The sequence below is a fragment of the Motacilla alba genome, chromosome 5, assembly GCF_015832195.1.
Source record: "Motacilla alba alba isolate MOTALB_02 chromosome 5, Motacilla_alba_V1.0_pri, whole genome shotgun sequence".
In the NCBI taxonomy this organism is placed as follows: Eukaryota; Metazoa; Chordata; class Aves; order Passeriformes; family Motacillidae; genus Motacilla; species Motacilla alba.
Window position 1 is genome coordinate 25,490,699 of NC_052020.1, and position 24,102 is coordinate 25,514,800.

The following is a 24,102-nucleotide window of genomic DNA, read 5'->3' on the forward strand; positions in this document are numbered from 1 at the left end:
ACTTCTGTATTCTTCTAAAATGACAACTTAAAATCTTAGCTCGAAGGAATTTCATTATATTGGACTGAGCAGATTTGAATACATCTTCTAAGGTTCACCAGCTGTGTCCAGATTCAGTATGGCAGGGAAATTTGTTTGTTATTGCTGTATTCAGCTGCTGTTGCTGCTGTCAGGAATGCTTCTTAGTCTGACTCATGTATATTTGGAAAGAAAACCAATGGTAGCTATTGTGTAAGCTTCTGGAGAGTTGCAGTGATGAGTGAAGGAAGTCACTGGTGCTCTAAAGATGTAACAAGGGAGGTAGTTTTTGTTTATGAAAACCTCTAGGCTTTGAATCTGTTCAGCTGTTTAAACATGCCAGACTGGAAGTTACTTCCTTTCTGAAGTAAGCCCACTGTGTTTGTCTGAAGTGGCGAGGAAGAGGAAATTAGGCTTTCCTCTTGGAGATACTGACCAGCTTGCCTAGTCATTATGCTTTCATAATGTTAGGAAAGCATATTTACTTCCTCTTAGGGTTATCTTAGAATTGAAAATATTTAAATTTTAGTAAGGTGAGCTGAGAGAAAAGACCTGACCTGACTTTGCCCAGTCTTTCCTATGCCTGGAATTTTTCCTTCTCCTTTGTCTTCACTTTTTATGGTGTCCTCCCTGGAAACAGCAACCCAGTGCTATCTCTGATTGCAGAGTCTGTAGACAAATGCCTGAAGACCAGAGCTTGCAGGGTTGAGTAGAATTAACTGGTAACAGCTTAGGGCATTTTTGACTCAAAAAAATCCAGACAGGGAGGAGTTCTTAATTCCAGAGAAACTTAATGCATGTTCCTGTCTATCCAGGGAAACACACTTACTTGTTTTAACTGGGATTTCTTTATTGTATTCTTCAGACGATTGTCGCTCTCTTCATCCAATCTGACACTGGTTTCAAAGTCCATCGAGCCACCAACCCAGACCAGTCAGTTTACTCCAAACCTGTTAAAAAATGACAGTGGCCATCCTGGTGATGCATCGGAGAACAGCCAGCTCCTGGAGAATGTAAATTCAAATCGAGCTCCCTGTGTGCAGAAAAAGCGCAGATCAGCTTTGGAGCCCAGCAGAGTTGGTATGGCTCCTGGACGGGTTATTGCCTCCTTTCCAGAAGGCCCTGGGAATGCAGTCATGAGGAAGGCACAGTCAGTGCATGACCTCGTGCATGAGGGTAAGGACACACGTTGGAATGATGGTATGAAGCCGAGAATGAAATGGGGACATCTCGGTGGAGGATTTAAATTAAGCTTGTCTTTCTGCATTCTGAGCTACAGGCTTTACATGTCTTCTAACTCCTAGCCTGTCAAGGGAAAATATTTCAAATATTATTAATTAAAATATTATTTAATATTTTAAATTTGTAGTGCAGATGCTGGTCTTCTAATTATCAGTCTCTGATAGTTTGACATCTGTGAGAGAAGCACTGGCAAGGGTGAAATGAAGTATTTGCAAAAATATTCTCCCTTGCTGTGGGTGGTTGCTCCAAGCTAAGACTGAAGCTCCCCACGGTGGGGAGGAGAGAAAGAGGGAAGAGACAGTAACAGAGAGCTTACTGTATCCATGTCCACTGTATGAAATAACTCTTATTTTTGAAACAAGTAACTCACTAACCGTTAATAAGTTTGTTTCAAAAACAACAACAACAAAAAAAAAAAAAACCCACCCCACATGATCACCACAACAGCATATATAAGTTTTTGTGTGCTTCTTCTGGCCTCTCTCTTAAGAGTCACAGTGGCCCAAGGTCTTCTGAGCATAGATGTTAAGAACAAATCTCTCTCATGAGGAAAGCAGCATTGTCTGAGCAGGATGAGGGATGGCAAAAAAAGAAAGCTGTTGAGGCTTGGTGATACTAACCTGAACTAGTGGTTATGTTTGTACATATCTCACAGGGGCTGAGCTGAGCCATGTTAAATTCCAATTTAGGAATTCACTGCAGGCTCTTGTCTATTTTTGGTATGTTTATCTGTTTAATTTTCACAGATAAGGGTCCAGGAGTGATATCCTCTGCCAAGCAGCGTCCTCAGACTCTTTTGGTGGTTGAGAAGGATCCCAGACCTAACAATTGCAGGGTGTTATCAGCCAGTATGTTGAAGATGGATGGATCGGGTGCTCTACTGGCCAAAGATGTCAGGGCTGCAAAACCAAAGTCCTACATGAACCCCACAACCAGCTTCCGGGCTAAGATGTCAAGGAGCATATCTGTAGGGGAAAATCTGTACCTTGGTTGCTCCACTGAAATGTTGACTGATGGGAGGACTAGTCCTCCAGTGACAGAGAAGACACAATTTAGTTCCACATCAGATGCTGAGAAGATTAAGCTGCCAGTGAAAGAAAATATTCCAGTGAAACCTGCACTCCAGCCAGTTGTAAACTGCTCATCTCCCAAGTCCTTCCACAGCAAGTTGGCATCATCAAACCGAGCACATCTGATTCTTGACATTCCCAAGCCATTGCCTGATAGACCCACACTGGCCTCCTTCTCACCCACTACCAAAACAAAAACCCTGCTTGAGCCACAGTCTCCACAGTCACCTGCTGGGGCCTCTAAAAAGAAACCCTCTTTTCCTGAGGTCCGAACCTCCAAGAGGGAGAACCAAACCACTGGGTTTCTGGTTCCTGGCAGAGAGGTCTCAACAGGACTTGCTAAGGAGAGCCCAGTGGATTATCCAGTCTCAAGGACAGATTGCCAGGATGAGCCAGGGGTCCCTAGTCTAAAACTGAGGGAAGTGTCAGAGGGCCAGCACCTAAGGTCTCCTGAGAGCACACTGCCCAGGGGCAGGGAGCGGATCGCCGGCATCGCCTGTGTGCTAGACAGCCAACCTGGACTTTGCCCACTAGACCCCATCAGGCCCAGGTCTCCTACAGCTATAACTGCCTCGGCACAGGTCTCAGGTGTGCATGGATACCCATCTCTTATCTTCCCCCTTCTGTCTCCTGTCTTTGTGAACCGCCTCACGATCCCATCACATTTCTTTACGTCCAGCTTCTGGCCTGTCTCGTCCTGTCTGCACCTGTCTCGTTCCATAAACCATCCCCTCAATGGTGAGACACTTCTTCAATCTAACATCTTTTTCTCAGTCTTGAGTTTCCATTTCCTCTGGGTCTTATGTCTGACAGTCCTTCTTAGCTGAATATTTTGTAGACCTCAGAATTGTCATGATTTCAGTGATTTAGCTGTACAATTACCCCTAGGGACTCAAACCTCTTTGTGGTCAATGCTAAAAGCTGATATGCTGGGAATCCCCTGAAGTATGTAGGTTACATCCCCCACGCTCCTTTTGGAGCATGTTTGGCCAGCAAATGAAGGTGCAGGCAAACATGTGCTAACAGAACCAAGCAAGCACAGGTAATACGGACAGTGAAGTTATGCCAGGCAGCTCAAACTTTCCTTTGTTATTATGCAAGTGTGCAGGGTCCAGAAAGGTTTGCATACAATTTTCTCCCATGAGATAAAGCTCATGAAAGTGAGCTCCTTGCTGTAGCTACCTGTGAGAGCAAGCAGGTCTTTGTGCTGTTATCACCTGCTTTGAGGACATGTCTGCAAACTGAATATGTGCAGGGTTTGAACATAAAAAATGTGCATTAATTTTTGGATTATCTCTAGTTTGGAGAAAAAGGTGTACAAGATGAAAAACTTACCAGCTGAAAACAGCTGTAAGATTTGTTACAGGTCTCAGTTTAAGGTAATTCAATCAAATGAGAACTAGCAGATGAGTTCAAACTGAAGCAGAAATCCTGCTTTCCAAAGCAGGAAAACCTCCAGTGGCAGAGTTTATGGCACTGTTTAGTTCCATACCATCTCCTGAGGTTTTTCTTTTGTGTCACAATCAGAAAGGAAATACACGTTTCTGAGTTGTGCATTAGAAAGCTGAATGTTAACCACTGCACTGATAGCTTGTACCTTAAGGGGCTATACAGCTTTTATTCCTTTTGTTATGCTGTTCTTACTCATATCTGAGAAGGGATAGCTCTGTAATCCTGTGATCAAGTACCTTCTGTGGTGCCAGGCTGTTGCACCATTCATGAGAATGGTGCAACACAATATGGTTAACCACAATATTTCTGCACCAAAACATTGCAGAAGGTTTAACGTGGTTTTGATGCATTGTTATTTTTCTTTTTGCATTTCTAGAGGGATCAAACACCTTAAGATTGAAGCACTATTATGTAAAACAGGAAATGCGATGTTTTGTCAAGGAACCTGCAGTTATCATACTGTTGCTGCTCTGAAGAATAGTGAGAGCAACTGAAATTTTTAGACCCTCCCCCTACAGGGGTGAGGTTTCTTCTAGTACCAGATGCAGCCTGAAGCTGTGGAATCACATTCTACAGCAGAATTGTAGTTGTCTGTGCTCTTTAGGCTGAGTTTTCTCTTCTAGAACTGCGAATCAGGCTACATAGCAAATGGTTTTTGGTCAGTTTGCAGAATTAACACAGCTAGCACAGATAAAGAGCAAGGTTTTTTTCAGTATTTTTTTTTAACAACTCCCAAGACATAGCACACCCTGACAGAATATTTAACAGCATCCTTTAGTGAGTTAGAATGATATAGCACTGTGGATCGCAATGGGTTTTTTCTCAGTAAGCAGCTGTCAGCCTTAAGCTTCTTGCAGACCACATTTCCCAAATTTTTAGTGGTAGATGATGGAAAAGCTGTTTAGATCCAAGTTGGCTATTGCTGTGAACAACTTACTGTGGCTTCTGGGAATCACAATGCGACAGTTTAGATGAAAACTGTAGGGTTGATAGGGACTTGTTCTGCTTCTGACTTGCACTGCTACTTTGGATTTCCACTTAATTTTTCTGTCCTTCCATTTCCTGCTTGTATAACAGCTGCAAATAAAGAGACTTAATTGTTCTTATTAAAGCATTTTGACATCTACAGTTAAAATGCTGTAGATGTGCTTAATACTGTTGCTGTGTTTAATATTCTCTGCTGGTTTCTGAAGAGCTCTGCTCCGCACACCCGAGAGGCAGAAAATGCCTTTTACTTAGATCACAACACCTAATATAAATGCTTTTCTCCTGACTGGAGCCTCCCAGAGCTGGAGACCAGCATGAAAACAATGATCAGAGGAGAAATCCAGAAAAGAGAAATTAAAAGAAACAGCTGGGTTTCAAACATAAAGAGGGAAGGAGGGGGGCAGAAATCAAGAATCTTGGATTGCACTGAAGCCCACTGTCCTCAGACTCCACGGGTGATTTAGGATCAAAGGATACAGATGGAAGGATTTGTTTATGCCCCTTTGTTCTTTGTAGATGTTTTTGTTTATGTATAAGTAGACATTTTTCTAGCTGTATTTGTTTATGCGTCATCTAGATGTATTAATAAAATTAGCTTAGGTCCTCTCCAGTCTGTTCAAAGATAGTGTTCTTAGAATTGCAGAAATAACAGTGCTAATGTGACAAAATTTTAGGCTTGGGTAACTAAAGAAACTTGAATGTCCTTTATCCAGGCCTTAGCAAATTGAAGATTGTGTTTGTGTGTCTATGTCTTTGTTCATGGTTTATGTCTAACTCATGAAAGTATTTATTGTATAAAGATTGCAGGCCTTCAACTCATGTTTTGGAGATAATACATGGTGGAGACAGGCAGAAGATGCTATCCTTCAGTTGCTTGCTTTTATTTTTTGGTTTTGGATTATGGTGTATCAGCAGTGTATGTCATGGGTTGCTCAGCAATGCAATTCCATTCTGACTGAGCTTGCTTGTCACAGCTCCTCTGGAACTCAGTCCTCACTAGAGAACATTGCAATAATTCAGTATAATCCATCATCCTCTGTGCTTTTAATACACTGTGCAGAAGGATGCATGAGGGGAAGCTTGTAAATTTCTAAATAGGTAGAAGCTAAATTAGAGGCTCCTTGGATCAGTCCCTCTTGCCACTGGAAGCCCTCATGCAAACATGGCTGTAATTGTAATTGGAAATCACATGGGTAATCTGTGACTGTGACTGTAACAAAAATGTGCAATCTGAGGAAAAACTGCTGATTTTGGGGAGTCTAAAGACTGGAAAAATAAGGGTGTTTGAAGCAAGCAGCATGTCTAGTTAGTATGAAGGAAAGCTCATACAGAATATGTCTATTTAATAAATTGCTCAAACCAGCCCTAAATATTGAATGACAAGTTGTATGTGTGTGGTCTTTCAGATATGCATTAAAAAACCTGTTTTCTTACCAAACAGTGAGGTTATGGACAGTGCCTTAATTTGTGCTTTTATGTTTTCCTCCCTCCAGAGCCGGGCATCAGCATAGAGCAGTGTGAGCACGTGGTGTCCGAGCTCCAGGACAGCATGCGCAGAGCCCTTCACCTTTACCGCAGGGTGAGTGACTGAGTGACCTCACACACATACTCTGGTACAGGAGCTGGGCTTTACAGCCCACAGGCATCTTACACAGAGAGTAAGTGCTTGCTGCCTCAAGGTGTTCTCTTGACTGTGTGTTCAGTGACACAAGCTGTCTGGCTGTCCAATTGACTGCACCTTCAACTTGAACCAGGAGCTCCTGATTTCTAACTCTTGGATTTTCTAATGGTTTGCTTTGGTACTCTGAGCAAATCAATTAAGTTTTCAGTCTGTTTAGCCTATCTGTAAACTGAAGATAACAGTATGCTCTTTTTCAAAGGCGTATTAGGGAATTAATTAATGGTTATACAGTATTTCAGAGATATGAAATATTACAGGAGCTTTGAGTTTTATTACCCCATCTGTTCTTTGTCTTTGATGCCTGGGAAAAGGATTAGCAAATGTGGGATACCATGGGAATCCAGCTGTGAGAAGAACATGCAGCTGTTCACTTGTCCCTCTCATGTCTGGACCAGAGTTACGTGCAGAGCAATATAACAGCCCTTTGTTCTTTGCTTAGTGCTGGTCTGTCAGGTCTCCTGCAATGAGCATAAGACTTTGATGGTGAGCATCTGCCACGTGGTCCTCTGTAGTTCTGACCACAGCACTTGCATTAGCTCTCTGACCTTGCTCTGTTCCTGGGACCAGCTGCATTTGGCAGACAGGAGGGACTGGAGACTGTGGCCCTGTGCTGCAGCTGGGAAACACAGTACCTCTTTAGGCCCACTATAAGAGGAACACTGCCCAAAAATGTGCTTCCCATCTCTGTCCTATTGGACTAATGCCTCTGGATTTTGTGCAGCTAGGGAGTATTGGATGCCTGCGCTGCTGTATGTCTAAATGGGCAGTCTCAAATGTTGAAGAAAAGTAGACTTGATTGGTCTGCAAGTTTTTATGGCTTCACTTCCCTAAAGGGCTAAAATTGCTTACATGATGCTCTACCTGAACCCCAATGCATTCCTTGTTTTCCCCTCCTCTTTGTTTTCAGGTACTAAATGATATGGAATCTTCTACTGACAAAGATAAAATAGCAGGCCTCCTGACAGAAACATTCTCCTCCATGAAGAAAGAATTGGACTCTCTGAAGGATGCAGAAGGACTTCCAAAAGACAAGGAGGCACTGGTGAAGGCACAAGATAACACTAGCCCACTGAATGAGGGGTGTGGTGCCAATCTACCGAGTCCCAAGAGTTTGGGAGATGAGCAGACACTCGCTTTGTTGGAACAGTACTCGGAGCTGTTGCTGCAAGCTGTGGAACGACGCATGGACAAAAAACTCTAAGAGGGGTGGCTTTCAGGTGTTTGTGAATACACAGAAATAATCACAAGAAGAGGACCACAGAGAGAACTTCAGACCAATGCTACCATCAGCTGGTCTAGGGCTGGTGGCGATACCTTTATAAATTGATTTCCTCAGGCTCCAACAAGTGACTTGTTCCAATTCTTACCAATGTGCTGGCCACAGTTTTAATATTTGTTTCCCAATGGTCTTCAACTTCCTGTCTCTAAACAAAGTCTTGAAAGAGGAGTTTGGAGAAATTGCCTTGAAATTTCTTCATAGCCAGGAGGTCAGGATGTTGACACCTAAAAATACAAAGAAAATCCAGTTTATCCAAGAAATTCTGAACTGCTGACTAAAAGCAAAGGTCAATGTGAAGCCAATCCCTTCCTCTCCAAGACTTCATAAGAATCAAGAATCAGACTTTTTATGGGTTTATTTATTAATTTATTTCTCTTGACTGTTGCTCTATGCCACATTTGTGGCTGTTACCTTTGTCCTTTAAAAAAAACTGTCAATCCCTTTGCCATATCCCAGCGAGAAACAATCTCTGTATTATAAATCCCCAACAGGGAGACAGGCTGGAGTGTCTGTGCAATTAATGAACTGTTCTCTGCTTAGATCTTTTCTTGCTGTTCTTGCTTTTCCTGCCTTGGTTTTGTTCCCTGCAGTAATCCTGCTGTTGTTATGACAACCCTGTCTGCTTTCCCATTGTGTCAAAATAGTCCCCACACCGCAGCTTATCTGCATCCCCCTCCAGGGAAAGGCTCTGTATCCCTTGGGCCATGCTTTGGAGATTACTTTATGAATTCATCAGTGGTATTTTTAATCTGAAATTTGAATACTTCAGACTGGGTTTTCTGCAGACATTTTAAAAATTGGATTTAGATACAATACAAAAGTTTGTTTCAGCCAGCTTTCATGATTAGGAATTGAATGATTTGTTATGATATATTTTTGGAGAAGTGACATGGAAAAGCTGGTTTCCATCTTGTACAGTGTCACTATGGGTTTGAAAGATCTTCAGTGACATGGCTCATCTGTGTCATTTGTTCATTTCACTGTGATAGGAATATGTTTTCTCCTTGCCTTTACATGAAGACAGAACACTTACATCACAAGAAAGCTGGGATTCTTTTACCTTTTGTAAAGCTATTTCAAATCCCCTCACAAAATTATTTCCTAAGAACTTCAAATGAGATATTTTGGGGTGTGATGACCAGCATTTCCCCTGCCTCTAGCCTCTTTGCTTTTAATGAATTTCTGGTCTGAGAAACAGAATCTTCTCTTCTTGCATTTGTATGTGCAATATTCTTCTTGCCCTGTGGAACTTCTCTAAATCCATGCTGACTTGTGTGTTTTGTGGCTTAAAATTGTCCAGTGATGTTTTTTTAGGTGAATGATATAAGCTAAGAAAAACAATTTTAAACCAATGAAATTCTTCAGCACCTTCCCCCTTACTCCCACTCCTTTCAACAATAGGGGAAAATACACAAAGTGTTTTATTTCTTGCATCTCCAGTCTGTCTTGCATTTATTTTAAGACAGCGCAGTGTAATCCAAGCTCATAAAACTAATGCAAGCAACAAGAATTTCATGGGAGAGAGACTGCTAGCATCTGTGGAAGTCAGTCAGAGGCAGCCAGGCTGCATCACTTGATTACAGAGGTTACAGGGTGGAAGCAGGTTTTTTTCATTTTACTGTCCTGGCTGCTGGAGAAACCCTGTGGCACTTGGAAATGCGGTCTGTTGACTTGTCTTTCTGTGACTGCAGATCTGCAGTGCAGCCTTTTTTCTGCTGGTCTGGCCAGACTGGCATAGGACAACCTGTTTCTCCTGAGTAACTCTAGGGCTGATAATCTGCAGTTCTGTCTCTCCCCTAACAGGTTTGCTGCCTGATCACTGTTGTGTGCTTCAGGACATGGCAGTATGGGAAACACTTTGAGAGCTTTCCAGCTCCTTCTGCCTGTAATTGAAATCTGCCTAATCATGTTTCAGGTGTCCTTACTAACTTTTCCTCCCATGGGCTTGTACTGAAACTTTAAAGGGGTTGTTTTCTAGTCCTGTCTCTGCACTGTATTCTGCTGAATCAGCTGGTGTGCTCAGTCCCATGGGCAGGTCCTCTTGCACAGATAGGTTTTGCAAAATAAGGCAAGTTGGAATCCAGAGAGGAAGTTTCTGGCAGTGAAAAGGTGAGCTGGAGATGCCAGGTGTGGAATGTGTGATAACAGTCACACAATGTTGGGTCTGTGATGGGAGTTAGTGTGGGTCAAGCTTGCTTTTGAGGTGACCGGTTCCTCCACTTTCAGACTGTGAACATATGTCCTAGTATGCAGGGAATTTCTTGCTGTACTGGGGCCACAAGACACTCAGGAAAAATGGCAGCCCCTTGAACCCAGGTATATTTTGGTACTGTTGATAATGGTTTGAGGGTCCTTTATATTACTTCCTTGTGCAATTTTATACCATTTTATTATTTAAACATTGAGGTAGTGACAAAAAGGTCAGAGATGATAAGAAGAACCAAGTGGCGAGAATGAAACGACCATGAAAGTAAAGGGCAACAACCAGAAAAGCTGGCATAAAGATATGAAACAAAGCTCCTTGGAAATAAGTTGTGTGAAGCAAATCTGATTTTTAAGCTGATCAGAGTGAGTTTTGTTTCCTGGAATGGATTTTACTTGGGGTCATGGCTGTATACAGGAACCAGAGGTAAAATCTGATCAGAATGATGGCGAGAAAAGTGTTGGGCAAGTAGATCTGTTGGAGAATGGTTGTGTAGTTTAACATAAATTTAGAACAGTGTATGTAGGAGACTTAGGAAAACAGTAGAAGTAGAGACAGTCTTGGTCTGAAGAACACCATTTGGCCAATACCTGTGAATGATACAATACCAAAAGGCTTCAGGAAAGTAGATATAGGACTTGGAGATGGTGATATGTAATTGAAGGACGAATGGGAAAGAGTTTGTTTTTAAATACATTCTATTGAGCCTCTTGCTTCTTCTCTTGCAACTGTTCTCTAAGCAACTATTTTTTTCTCTTAAATGGCAAAGTCATGAGCTGTTCGTTCAGGCTTTGATGTTTTGAATTGATTGAAGCCCAGTAAAGGCGAAGCTGGTGCCACAAGTTTGTTGCTTAGAGGGGTGAGGGGATAGTGTTGCTCTTTGTAATTTAAGACTGATCTAACTAATTGTTCCCTGCTAACTTCCTATTGCTGGCAGTAGGAAATATTCCTTAAACCTTTAGTTTACAGAGCAAAAAGCATAAATGCATTGCATTTGCACCTTGTGAACATGATTCACTGCAGGCTGTCTATTGGGCCGAGTAGAGAAATAATGAATGGGAAATTGCCTGGGAAGTCAAGAGGCTTGTCAGAGGAGGTAATAAATTTGAGTCTCTCCCTCTTAATGGTTTGTGATCCCTCTTACTGGTTTGTGTGGGTGCTAGCATAGGCACAGCAAGAACCTGTATTATGGTAAGTTATTTGTTTAACATAAAGCCTGAAAAAATAATTTGGATTTACCTATCCTCTTTACATATATTTTTCCCTCTTCAACCCAACATTCCTGGTCAAAATGAGAAGTTTTAGGTATCTTGTCCGTCTTGCAAATAAGTGCTGCTTTGCCTGTGGAACCCCTCAGTTTGTTTAAGGGCTCTTTTGAATTGGGACAGTAGGAAGGGCTGCAACCTGAAAGGGCAGCAAACTTGTATTTGCTGCTGCAAGCAGGTAACACCTTCATCCTCCCCATCCCTCAGCAGCACTCAGGAGCTGTGTGTATGGGAGTCCACCGTTCTTCCACCTCCTCTCTCAGGTTGTCCTCTCCTTTCCATGCCACCTCCCAGGTGATGACTGGGGCATGGCCTTACAGCAGCACCCTCCCCAGCCTCCCCCTTTTGCAGACTTCATCATGACTCAGAGGAATTGGGACGTTTCTTTCTGGGAGTAGAAACATACCAACTTAATTTTTTAAGAAAAACGAGTATGTATATAATTATATATTAGAAAAAAAAAAGTGAAATGCAGGTATTTAAACACCCTTGGTAAATTCATGCATGTATACGGTGTCTTCCCCCCAGCCCGTTGGATGTGTAGCATCCAAGACACTAAATGACAAAAACCTCATTGAAATGGTAGACAGGTCTTCTAGCAGCCCCCGAGAGAGCAGGTGGTTCCTTCTCTGTGTAAGTCCGGGTCGTGCGTGGGAAGGACACGGGGCGGCTGGGGCTGTGTTCGTGTCACACGGGGACGCGCGCGGGGCAGCCGCGTTCGGGACAAGCCATGAGCGGCCCCGCTGCGCCCGCGCTCCGGGCCGGCGCCTCCTCACCCCTGCTCCCCCTTCCTGCACTGCCCTTTTCCTTCGCTCCTTTAAAACACAAACAAACCCCTTCCTGCTTTATTTATGAATGCGTGTTTTTATACTTTCGGCTTTAGGTAAAATAATACTTTGTCTTTTATTTTTTAATTATTATTTGGGGAAATAATAAAAATTCCTTTTGTTGGTTGTTTTTTGTTAGGGTTTTTTGTTTTTGTTTTTGGGGTTTTTTTTGTTTTTTTGGGGTTTTTTTGGGTTGTTTTTTTTTTTTTTTTTCACTGTGAGGCTTCCCCGGGAGCTGTTTTTTAACTCTGTATCCATTTGTACTTCGTGTCTTAAACTATTTCAATAAAACGTGACCATTTGTTACCGAGCTGCGCGACTCACTGGGGATCTGCGCCCGCGGTTCGGTTCGTTTTCCGGGGGAAGGGGCGGGCAGGGGGCGGGGGCGGGCGGGGCCGCCTGCTGCGGGGCCGGGCCGTGCATGGCGGAGGGCGCGGCGCTGCGGGCCGTGAGGGGCTGCCTGGCCGCCTTCCCGCGGGAGGCCCGCGGTGAGCGCCGGAGCGCGGAGCGGGGCGGGGGAGGCCGCGGTGACCCCGCCCGGGGCGGGCAGTGGTGCTGGGCCGGCCCCGCCGCCGCCGCTGGTCCCACAGCAAGCGGCAGCGGCGTGGGGCTATCAGCGGCGCCCGCTGTGCTGCCGGCATGTAGTGGTTCCGAGGTTAAGATGAAGCAGAAAGGCCGCCGCAAGAAGAGAGCGAAACTCGAGAAAACGGTCCTTTAATGGTTGTTTTTCTGTGTATAAAGTAACAAAACAAAGCACTATTCCAGCTTCCAAAAAATCATCCCGTGGTATTACCTCTGTATGGGAGGTGCACCTCCTGTGGCACGGGCCCTTTGGCCCTTTATATCCATCTGGCTCTGAAACCGCCCTAACGCTCTCTGGGTTTTAGCAGAGGGATTCTGGATCCGTGGGGAGCGCTGCTTGCTGTCAGCATGGTGAGGCGCGCGAGGCCTGTGTGTGGCAGGAGGTGCTTGTCCCGGGATACTGAGTAACACTGTTTATTGTTTGCCTGGACAGAGCTGGGCTGGCCGGAGTCCATTCCCTATCTTGATAGGCCTCCGTCCCCGCTGGAGTTCTATCGAGAGTGGGTGAGTCCGAATAAACCCTGTGTAATCCGCAACGCCATCAGCCACTGGCCGGCTCTGAAGAAATGGACCTCAGCGTACCTCAGGTATGAGCAAGCTGTGGAGCAGGACCGCTGTTGAATTTCGGGTGACCTCAGCAAAAACCCCTTGGTTAATCTTTGCTTTTATTTGTAAGTTTAGCCCAGATTCCTTCCTGGTTCTGAATGAAGGTGTTCAGTCTTCCCAAGGTCAGGTGTGTCTTCCTTGCACACACATTGCCCTCCCAGTTCCGATGCAGTCAGGATGGTGGGTGTTGTGGCTGTGTGCAACCAACAGACTCAGGCTATTGAAACCCACACAGCTGGAGTGGGGCTGTAATGCTGTAAGAACAGACTGACTTGTTTGTGACTTGAGCACACTTTGTTTTCTTCAAAACCGAAAGGATGAGCATTTTAACAATGAAATTTTAATGAAACGTTCTCTTTTAAGAGAGGATTTGTGGTTAGACCTAGTATCTGTGGGTCAGATCTAATTCTGTGAGGTTTAAAGCTAAATATCTTATGGAACTAAGGACTGTTAGACTCATGGGGTGTGTATCTGTCAGTTTCTGTCTGTTCCCCTTCTCCCTGCTCAGTTGCTTTTGAACATGTGAACCCTTGAATTTGGCTGAGTTTAATGGCCACAATAATATCAAGCTCTGGCATGATTGGTGGAAAAAAGTGGCCAAAGAAGACCACTGCATGGAGGAAAAGGGAGATCGCTTGTGAACTGTTGTGTTAGGAGAGAATTCAGAGAGGAAAAAGAAACTAGAGTTGCCTTGACTGCAGGGAGCAATTGGAGCAGAATGCCAGAGTCCTTACCAGATAGCAGAAAATCTAATCTAGAGACAGCCATCCATGGAAAGACAGGCATCTTATTTTTGCTGCCCTTGAAGCATGTTTTTAAAATAACCAGTATGTAATATATGAGCTAATTGCAGGCCTGGATATAAACCTTTGATTTGTTTTGCAGGGAGGTGGTAGGTCCCAAGGTGGTGAGTGTGGCAGTGACACCAAATGGTTATGCAGATGCAGTGTTTCAGGACCGTTTTGTCATGCCAGAGGAGCGCCAAATGCCTTTCATGGACTTTTTGGACATTGTGGAGAAGAAAGTGACCTCCCCTAACGTATTCTATGTGCAGAAGCAGTGCTCAAACCTCACTGAGGAGTTCCCTGAACTTGTCTGTGATGTGCAGCCTGACATACCATGGATGAGTGAGGCACTGGGTAAACACTCAATTTCTCTCGTATTCAGTAAATATTTTGCGTGGAGCTTTAAAACAATCACACACATTTAAAGCAAGTATTCACTACATGGTGAATACTTGTTCTCTTTCTGAATGCCACAGCTCAGTTTGGTTTCATCCTCTTAGAAAGCAGAAGTGGTAAAATACCTCATAGAGTAACACAAGTTTTGGGGTTGGATTTCTCTGAAAACAGTATTGTATCTCTGTTGTGTATTGGGACCCTCACAACTGAAAAGGGGTTATGTAACAGTTCTTTACATTGAGTGGCTTTTCTTTGATCTAGAGTCATGTTTTGGCTTAGTGTTTGCAGTGTAGAAGGAGGTTGCTGTTCACAGAGTGCTATTTGCAATCAAATCTGTCATAATTATGAAGGAAGTTATAGGACAGAATTTGGCAGAAAATTATTTGAAATGTTTTTAAAAATGACGATTTTTTGTTGTCATCATATTTCTTTTTCCTAACCATACAGGGAAGAAGCCTGATGCTGTGAATTTCTGGCTTGGGGAGTCAGCTGCTGTGACGTCTTGTACGTATCCTATGGCAGTGTAAATCTTCTTGTGATTTCAGTGCAAGTTTAAGCTGGCTTATTTTGAGTTAGTGGCTCAGGAGAATGGTGTGGTTATTCTGACAGGGCAGTTCTATTTTAACATGCTTTTTTGCATTCTTTATTCTGCCCTTCTGCAGCCTCCTGCTGCTGTGTCTCTGGATGCATCTACCTGGCATTGTGTCAGGCAAAGCAATGACAATTTGCTTCATTGAATGCATTTGCTACAGCATGATATTGTGACTTTTCTACTGGCTGCAAGAGGACGAAGCAGTCTGATAATAATAGGGAAAGCTGATACTTTCAGTTTACTGTAGATTCTGCTGCAGAGAAGGAAATAACTATGATATTCTGTCTTTCTCCCTATGTCTCTTCTTTTTTCTCAATCTTAGTACATAAAGATCATTATGAGAACTTGTACTGTGTAATTTCTGGAGAGAAATATTTTCTACTGCATCCACCAAGTGACCGTCCCTTCATCCCATATGGTACATCATTTTGCTGTGCAATGTGTCTGAAGGTTGGAAGGAGGACAGACTAAAACACTGAAAGATGTGAAAAAAGGAAGCAGTGGTAACATTTTGATGTTTATGCAGTGTTATGCTTTCCAGTGTGAACAGAAATCTCTTCTACTTCATGCTACAGGTAGTTTGTAATACAAATGTTATTCTGAGGACAGGTTTTCCAGTCCAGTAAAGTAATGAGCTCATGGGTTCACATCTTGAGTCCTGTGTCCAGTTCTGGGCCACTCAGTTCAAGCAGGACATTTAGATACTGAAGTGAGGCAAGAGAAGGGCATTAAAGCTGGTGAAGGTTCCAGAGGGTAATTCCTATGAGGAGCAGCTGAGGGAGCTGGGTTTTTTTAGCCTGGAGAAAAGGAGACTCAGGGGGGAACTTATCACTCGCTAGAACTCCTGAAAGGGAGGTTGTACCCAGATGGGGTCAGGATCTTTTCCCAGGCAACCAGTGACAGAAGGAGAGGTAATGGTCTCAAGTTGTGCCCAGGGGAGGTTTAGATTTGACATTGGGAGGAATTTCTTCTCATAAATGTGATTAGATATTGAAATGGACTGCCCAGGGGAGTGGTGAAGTCATGTGCCTGGAGGTGATTAAGGCAAGACTGGATGTGGCACTTAGTGCCATGGTTTAGTTGACAGGGTGGTGTTCAGTCATGGCTTGGCCTTGATGATCTCAGGTGATCTCAGATCTCATCTCTTGATGTCTTTTCCAACCTAATTGATTCTGTGATACTCGTGGCAGTCTCTTCAACTTTAGAATGTTTAAATTATTTAAGTATATTGTCAGTGTTGTAGCATGTCATCTTTGATGTTTTACAGGTTTGGATTCTGCCTACCTGCTTTTCTCTAGGAAAAAAAGCCAGGAAGCTAAAATATTACTTGTATTTTAATGAAATATTCAAGCCACTAAATGAATCTCTGAAAACTGAGAAATGAAGAAAGAGATTCTTATGTGGCAGCATTGCTTCACACTGCCTATTTTCTGTTTCTTTATGTGGCTTTCCTATGTGCACAGCAGTAGTTACTGTCACAGTGTCATCTAAAAGACAGACAGCTTACCTTTATACCTCGTAAGACTTAATTTTCCCATTCCTTGGCTTTCAAGCCATCAGACTAAGTGAATGCAGAATGCTCTATGATGGATATAATTTTGGCTAGATGTGTGCTGCTACAATATTTTATTTATACTTTTTTTGTTTTGTTTACATCCTTGAAGTCATAGAATCACAGAATGGTTTGGGTTGGAAGGGGCCTTGAAGATCATTGAGTCAATGCCCCTGCCATTCAATAGACCAAATTACTTAAAGCTCCATCCGGCCTGACCTTGAACACTTCCAGGGACAGGGCATCCACAACTTCCCTGGGCAACCTGTTCCAGTGCCTCACGACCCTCATTGTTAAAAAATTCTTCCTTATATATAATATAAATCTACCCTGTCTCAGTTTGATACCATTAACCCTTGTCCTGGCCTTGGTAAAAAGTCCTTCTCTGTCTTTCTTATAAGCTCTTTTTAGGTACTGGAAGGCCACAGCGAGGTTTCCCCAGCCCCTGTCTTCTCCAGGCTGAACAACCCCATCTCAGCCTTTCTTGGACAGGTGGTGGTGTATGTATGTCAATGTATGAAATATATGTGTGTTATAGGAGTCCTGCTTTGTAAAACAAGTTAGTTAAAGCATAGAACAGAGATAATGCTTACATTTCATAGTGTGTAGTAAAAACAGAATTCCATCTTTTTGAGCATTAGGTTAATTAATGGAGAGAAACTGTCTCAAGGGAGGGCTTAGAAAACCACATGTGCTGAAGCAGTGAAAGAAAAGCAACCAGCAGTATCTGAAATAATTGATGAGCCCTGTCAATTAAAATTAGAAATGAAAGGCTGGCCACAAGTCACTAATAACTCTTGTGAGTCCTTCTTTGGTAGACTGACCTAAGATAAAACATGCAACTATAGAATGATGTGTAAGTCAGGGGTTTATGCCTTCTGAAAAGGAAAGGAAACAGTTACTGGAACAAAATAGGACTGGGATACAAATGGGCTTGGAGGAGAATCGGTATTATTGAGACTGACTAAAAAAAAAAGTATATTAAAAACTGGATAAAATTTGAAATGGAAAAAGAGAAGGATAGTGAGTACAGTAAGTTGATAGTGAGTACAGTAAGTACAGTAGGTTTTGTCTTAATTTTTCTTGGTGAAAGTGTGACATGCACTGCCTTTAGGGTCTCTGAATTGTGTAATTTAATTCTTTCTCTGGTTCCAGAGCTCTATCAGCCAGCAACCTACCACGTATCAGAAGATGGTTCATTTGAAATTGTGGATGAGAAGACTGCAGAGAAGGTAAAAAGTTTATAGAGAATGCAGCTAATACAGTAGGGAGAGTTTGGAGCCATGCTGAGCCCTCAAACTCAGCATATTGACTGATATTTAGAAATCCTTCATTACTGGAAAGAGAATGCCCAGATATTTCGCTTGTGTTTTACTATTTGCAAAGGATACCCAGCTTCCAGAAAAATCTTCTACTGCACACCTGAAACAATTAATATAATTAAGTGTTGCTTTGCACCAGACTTTAATAGATCCACTAAAGAAATTTTGAATGCATTGACAATAAAGGAATTGATTTCATTATGCCTGAAATAGACCCTTCTACATTCACTTTCTTTTGGCCCTCTACTCAGGTCCGCAGTAGTATCACCCAGTGCAATAGAACATAGGTGTCTGAATGAATAAGTTGTGTTTTCTTAGTAGTAGTAATATTTAGTTGATTAAAATGTTTAGATCTGGAGGCACTTTACAAATCTCAGTAGAATCTTAGTCCCTTGCCTTTTTCCTCTGCATAGTGTGAGTAATGTTACAACAGAACTTGAACTGGGGCTTGTTTTCAGTTTCCAGAGTGGTGCTCGTGGAATCTCATTCCTGTAATGCAGCAAGGTTGGAATGCTGAGGTTTATAATTCTGTAGGGCAGAGAAAGAATTAATGCAGGCAAGAGGGAGTTCCCAGAAAGGAGGGATGTTTCAGCTGCTGGGAGTAAAAATTACACCAGAGCGGCCTAAGAAGAAGAAAGGAATTTCTAACAAAAGTGCTGCAGATAAAGTATTTAAGTACTGAATGTAGGAGGAACAAGCAACTTAAGGGGCTGAAGGTAATTTGAAGGTATGCCACGGGACTGCAGTTTCATGGATGACATTTATTGCCTTTTCTCTAATTAGAAATGCATCACAGAATGAGGCACATCTTTGCATCCTTGACCTATTCCCAGTTGAATGTGGAAAGCTGTGTAGCTGTACATGTTTTGCTAGACAAAGTACATGTTTTGTAACCTAGTGAGTTTGATTATCAGTTGTTTTTCTGGAAGCTTGCTGGAATTTTTTGCCAGGGTCAGTACCATATACACACTCTTTTGCCTTTAGGTGCCCTGGATCCCTCTGGACCCCTTGAACCCTGATCTGGAACTGTACCCAGAGTATGCTCAGGCAAAGCCTTTGCAGTGTACAGTGAAAGCTGGTGAGATGTTATATCTGCCTTCTCTCTGGTTCCATCATGTTCAGCAATCACATGGCTGTATTGCAGGTAAAATAGACAGTATTTCCACATCCATTTTTGAACTGTGGTGGGTGTGCAGGTAGATATCCCACAGTTCAAAGCACCAGTGGGAGCAAAAGTTCCTTTAAGGTTGTCTGCCTCTCTGCAGGAGGGAATAACAATCTTGACAGATCCCATGAGGCAGTGTCCTTGCAGCCTGTTTTTGTTATAATTCATAGCTTTGTTGACATAACATGGAAGATACTCTGTTTTCTTATGAACCGAAATCTGTTCTTACCCAGTCTCTTACCTTGCTAATAAGGTTGTGTTTGTGTTATTGTTCCCCTGCACTTACCAAAACTCTTGTCATCACTTTCTTTGTAGGATTTATCATCATCTCTCTATCTCTTTTTTTTCCTCTCTCCCCAAGTGAATTCCAGAGTTTTGATCAGTGCTCATTTGGTACATGTGGAGGGCTGGGGATGGTGCAAGGTATTATTGTTGTGCAAGTTTTGCAAGGTTTGAGGAAGAGATTTTTGTAAATCATTACGTTCTAGCCTTAACATGTTTTTCCTTTTTCTTGTCTCCTCAGTGAATTATTGGTATGACATGGAATATGACATCAAGTACAGCTATTATCAACTACTAGATTGTCTCACAAAAGCTGTGAAAATGCTATAGCAAAGGTGGGAGACTTGAGCCTGTGATGTCTGTTTCTGATGTGATGCAATCATCAGCATCTGTGACTGAAGTACAATCGTGAGTCCCCCAGAAAGAACTGAACATTAAATTATGGTCAGCAATCTGCTGAACACATCATGGCTATTTTTCTTGATTTCAGAGTCCAGACCAATTGGCCAGATTTTTTGGCTTGTAAGTAGAACTTTGATAATAGGATTTTTAGGCCTTTGCATGTTGCCTTGGTGATGGTGAGCAAAATAGAATGTGAAGGGAGACAATCCAGGTTTTGAAAATCCCAAAGTGGAAGCCCTGACTATTTGTTCAGATCTACAGATTGTTTTCATTGCAACCCAAGTGGACAAGGAAGGATCTGCTCTATGCATCAGGCTGCAGCAGTCCAGTGTATGCATTCTGCTTAAGGCAAAAGTCTGTCCTGTTGTAATTCTTTAAGTTCAGTGGCTGTGGTGTTTTGCTGGTGAGAAACTACAATTTCTGCAACAAATAGGTCAGTTTAAAGCTTATTTCTTTAATAATTTACTTTTTTTTTCCAAAGTAAACAATGGCTGAAGGACGTCTAAGAGAACATGCAAAAGTCAGTGTTGGGTATTTTCCAATAAAAAGCTATGTGATTTTACTGCTGTTTTTTTTACTTGTTTTCACTGTTGTATTTAAACATAACTGCAGTCTCTTGCATCCTGAGGGATGATTTTAGAGTTGTTCTGCCAGATCTGCAGTCAGCCTGCATATCATCTGTGGTCTGAGGTATCATTCTGCAGTTTGTAAGCTCACTGATAGTTTCATTCCTTTGCTATTAATTATTGCTTAGTGCATAGTCAGGCAAGTTCAAACAGCCACAATTCCCACTCACGTGTCTGAGACCCCTAGGGTAGGACAAGAAGGCTTTTAAATACACAGACATTGCAAAAATGTAGTATTGTTGTTTTATGAAAACCAAAAGCTGGTGTTTATTGTAAAATCTTCAAACAGTTCCTTAGAAACAGTATCAATATGGGGGAAATTAATTATTGGGAAGGAAAAAAAAATAGTAATTGTTTGTTTTTGTTTCTTTTAGTTTTTAAAAGAAACATAGCATAAAGTTTCATTTTCACTTGTGGTGCTTGTCCAAAAATTGCAGAAAGCTCAAGAGGGTTCAAGAGCAGGCTTTGTTTCGTGGTGAGATCAAGATGTCACGCTGCTTAGGCTTTGCAGTTTGTCTGTGTTTACTGTGCCCTGGCAAAGGCTCCCAAGCCTTCCAAATCTGGGATTTCCTGCAGCTGGGGGGCGCGGCAATTTGCATACCTATTTTTGCTGCTTTGGGGTTTTTAATTTAGTCTCTCTCTGTAATCAAAAGTAAAAGCACTCGCCAAGAACAAGCGACAGCTTGTGCCCTTGCAAGTGGCCGTGTCACCGCGCCGCCCGAGCCGGAGAGTCTGGAGGGAGGCGTGCTCTGAACTACGGCTCCCATCAGCCCGTGCCGGCCGGCTGAAGGAAGTGCTCACGATGACTCCTCCTGGACTTTGAGCAGAGATTTTAATCCCGAGAAGGGACGGGTTGCTGAGGCTTGTGTCTCACGCAGTTCAGGCGGTCGGTGCCTCGCCCCAGGAAGGGCCGCAGCTCTCCGTGCAGCCGAGCCGGGATGGCGGCGCGGGTGTCCGTCCTGCCTTCCCCCAGGTGCCTGTTCGATGACCCCGTGCAGATCCGTGTGGCCGGTCTGCAGCCGCAGCAGGCGGTCACCCTCCGAGCCAGCCTGGTGGACGAGAGCGGGGAGCTTTTCCAATCCCACGCTCTCTACAGGGCTGGGAGCAGCGGGGAGCTGGACCTCAGCCGCTCCCCAGCGCTGGGGGGCAGCTATTTGGGAGTGGAGCCGATGGGGCTGCTCTGGGCTCTGCGGTCCAAAACGCCCCATAAGCGGCTGGCAAAGAGGAACGTCCTGACCCCTTTCTGTGTGGACTTGGAAGTGTATGAGGGCCATGGGGACACGAGCCGCTTGCTGGGAAAATGCACCAATGAACGATGGTTTTTAGGTGAGGGGGTGAAGAGGATTTCAGTCAGAGAAGGTCGTCTCAGAGCAACCCTCTTCCTCCCTCCTGGTGAGTTTTAATTCCATTCTGTTTTTCCAGGTGTGTCTGACACCACGTATTATTCCCCGTGGTCCCTGAATGCACTCAGCAACCCAGAGCAAAGCCTCAGCTAACACTTCCCTCAGCCTGTGCCTGGCGTAGGTACCTGGATCACCACAGCAGGGCAAAGAGGAGCAGGTGTTGCCCAGGCGGGGCAGGGGTATGGTGGTGCAGGGAGGGCAGCAGTGGTAACATAAGGCATCTCCTGGTTGTTCTAGTTGAGTGTCTTGACCTCTCTTGCAGTGAGAGTTTTGTCAAACAGTGTGTTTATTTCTTAGCTTTTCTGTTTAGCTGACAGGACAAAGAGTCCCCGGTCCTTGGCAGAGCTGTGATGCGTGACAGCTCTGGCTGTGGGGTGAAGAATGACAAGGCATGGTGGGAGCACTGGACTCAGGCTGCAGCCAGCCTAGGCTGAAGAACCATGCCCTCAGCAGCTCCTACAGATCTTCCTGCAGGTTCTGAACCTGTTTCTCTGTGTCTCTATTTAGCTAAGGAAAAGCCAAAGAAAGAAGTCTCCTCCTGACTGGGCAGCTGGACTGCCTGGGATACTTAAGGAGATGGGAGACAAATGGGAAAAGCAAGGTCTTTAATTAAACAGGTGCTATATTTTACAACTCTGTACACAGACTGCTGAGAACGGATCCTGTGCAAAGCTGCTTTAAGCCTGAAGTACTTCTGTTCCTTGAATGGCACTTAAACATGGCTGTCTTGCTCTGTAATTAACAAACAATCCCTTGAAGCTGCAGCAGCACCACATCTTGTAAGGGAAATCTTGCCGTGAGAATGGGCAGACCGGCATCAGGAGAGGAAGGTCCGATTGCTGCAGGAGAACTGAGGAGCTCAGGGGTAGTTACTCAGGTATTACTGAAGCCTGAATTGGCACAGGTCAGTTCTGGCATTTGTGACTATTTCATAACCTGAGTATTTCATTACCCAAGTATTCCCTTCATGGCATGCCTGCTAGCATAGTGCCTAAGGAAGAGCCACTCCTGCAGTAATACTGTTTCTTCATTGATCTTCAGTGGCCTGAGGACTTGTAGGCCAATGCCAGCTGAAATTCAGGATGAGAGAAAGATGTCCAACATGTGAACTTCCTATAATGAGTTCCTAAGAGAGAAAAGAAATGTGAAATTTCATGTCCTTACAGTCATTTTGTATGTTCTTGAGAATGATACCCACCATGGAAAGCTTCAGAGGATGATTTTCTTCTGATATCTACTGTCCTGATGTGTGCTGAGGAGGCACCACAAAAGGACACCCCGAGGAATTTTTCTTTTGGTTATGTATATACCCTCCTTTTGTTGCAGGACCTGGCCCATTCCCTGGACTTATTGATTTGTATGGATCTGGAGGAGGTCTTATTGAATACAGAGCAAGTCTCCTGGCTAGCAGAGGCTTTGTGACTCTGGCTCTTGCGTACATGTCCTTTGAAGATATCCCTGCTATGCCAGACATCCTTGAACTGAGCTATTTTGAGGAGGCTGTGAACTTTTTGCGTAAGCAGCAGCAGGTAAGAGACGAGTTATGGTGCTGTTCCTGAAACTATTTTCCAGTTTGATAATTGGTTCCTAGACTAGAAGTATTAAATTGCTTAAGCAGGAAACAGTAATTTTGTACTAGTTTTGCATCTCTTAAGATTTTAGAAGGGAAAAAAAAAATCTATTGGATTTTTTACTGTTTCTGAGATATTGCAGGCCTTTGATTCTGAGTAAATTTTGCAGGACAGTGATAAAACACTCTAACAACAGAATCCTTTACAGTTATAGCACTGGAAGTGTGACATATCTTAAGAAGCTGAGTCTGTATTTGAACAAGTGTGTGGGACAAGAAAGACATTTTTATGGCAATGTATCATCATACTTAACCCAAAAGTGACCAAGAGAAATCAAGTAGCATTTAAATTTTTAATGCAATGCTACTTAATGTGTATTTGTTTTGCAAAGTTATTTACTTTTTATCACATGGACACCAGGATTGTAGGCAGTGTGAGAGCAGAATGCAGCCTTGCTTCTTTGTCTTGTTCCTTAGAGAGCTCTGAAACATCTAGAATTCAGTGTGAAGGGCATTCAGTAGAAATAAGTTGATTTAAACAGCTGTTGGGCTCACTTAGCCTCAGGTGTAATGAGCATTATGTCTTCCAGGACAAAACAGAAGGTAACAGGTCAGCTGTAGGAGAGAAGAAACTGCAATGAAGAAATTCAATGCAAGTAAACCCAGGAAAAAGTTGGTTGGAGAGAGGAGCAGTAAAAGACACTGGTACTGAGAGCAGGCTGAGCTGGGATGTGGAGAGAGCAAGGATGCTTTGTCTATGCAGATCACCAGGAAGCAAATTTGTTACAGGAGGAG

The 24,102-nt window shown here is 43.3% G+C and overlaps 3 protein-coding genes across 14 annotated transcripts in view; all 3 read left to right on the forward strand.

Moving 5' to 3' along the window:
* MAPKBP1 (mitogen-activated protein kinase binding protein 1) overlaps positions 1–12,149 on the forward strand; it is a 101,479-nt gene extending 89,330 nt beyond the window's left edge. For 5 of the 8 annotated variants that reach the window (XM_038139387.1, XM_038139392.1, XM_038139389.1 and 2 more), the window contains 4 exons: positions 884–1,194; positions 2,007–3,068; positions 6,263–6,348; positions 7,358–12,149. In XM_038139387.1, coding sequence (XP_037995315.1) covers positions 884–1,194; positions 2,007–3,068; positions 6,263–6,348; positions 7,358–7,651 — 1,753 coding nt within the window. In that variant the 3' untranslated portion in view covers positions 7,652–12,149. The remainder of the gene's footprint in view (positions 1–883; positions 1,195–2,006; positions 3,069–6,262; positions 6,349–7,357) is intronic. The other 3 variants (XM_038139393.1, XM_038139394.1, XM_038139395.1) reach the window with 2 other exon arrangements.
* Positions 12,150–12,418: 269 nt separating this feature from the next.
* On the forward strand, positions 12,419–19,708 carry JMJD7 (jumonji domain containing 7). Its single transcript, XM_038139402.1, has 8 exons — positions 12,419–12,512; positions 13,040–13,193; positions 14,098–14,351; positions 14,841–14,897; positions 15,308–15,403; positions 17,693–17,769; positions 18,844–19,003; positions 19,548–19,708. The coding sequence occupies exons 1-8, from the start codon at positions 12,446–12,448 to the stop codon at positions 19,634–19,636; spliced, it is 954 nt and encodes a 317-aa protein (XP_037995330.1). The 5' UTR covers positions 12,419–12,445; the 3' UTR covers positions 19,637–19,708.
* A 615-nt stretch (positions 19,709–20,323) lies between these two features.
* LOC119702015 (acyl-coenzyme A thioesterase 1-like) overlaps positions 20,324–24,102 on the forward strand; it is a 57,489-nt gene continuing 53,710 nt past the window's right edge. For 4 of the 5 annotated variants that reach the window (XM_038139401.1, XM_038139400.1, XM_038139398.1 and 1 more), the window contains exons 1-2: positions 20,505–21,726; positions 23,064–23,266. In XM_038139401.1, coding sequence (XP_037995329.1) covers positions 21,273–21,726; positions 23,064–23,266 — 657 coding nt within the window. In that variant the 5' untranslated portion in view covers positions 20,505–21,272. Of the gene's footprint in view, positions 20,399–20,504; positions 21,727–23,063; positions 23,267–24,102 lie in introns of those variants that run through there. The other variant, XM_038139396.1, reaches the window with a different exon arrangement.

Coding starts and splice junctions, on each gene's coding strand:
- JMJD7 (XM_038139402.1), top strand. CDS start 12,446: ATGGCGGAGGGCGCGGCGCTGCGGGCCGTGAGGGGCTGCCTGGCCGCC. Junction 12,513..13,039: donor CTTCCCGCGGGAGGCCCGCG/GTGAGCGCCGGA, acceptor TTGCCTGGACAG/AGCTGGGCTGGCCGGAGTCC. Junction 13,194..14,097: donor TGGACCTCAGCGTACCTCAG/GTATGAGCAAGC, acceptor TTTGTTTTGCAG/GGAGGTGGTAGGTCCCAAGG.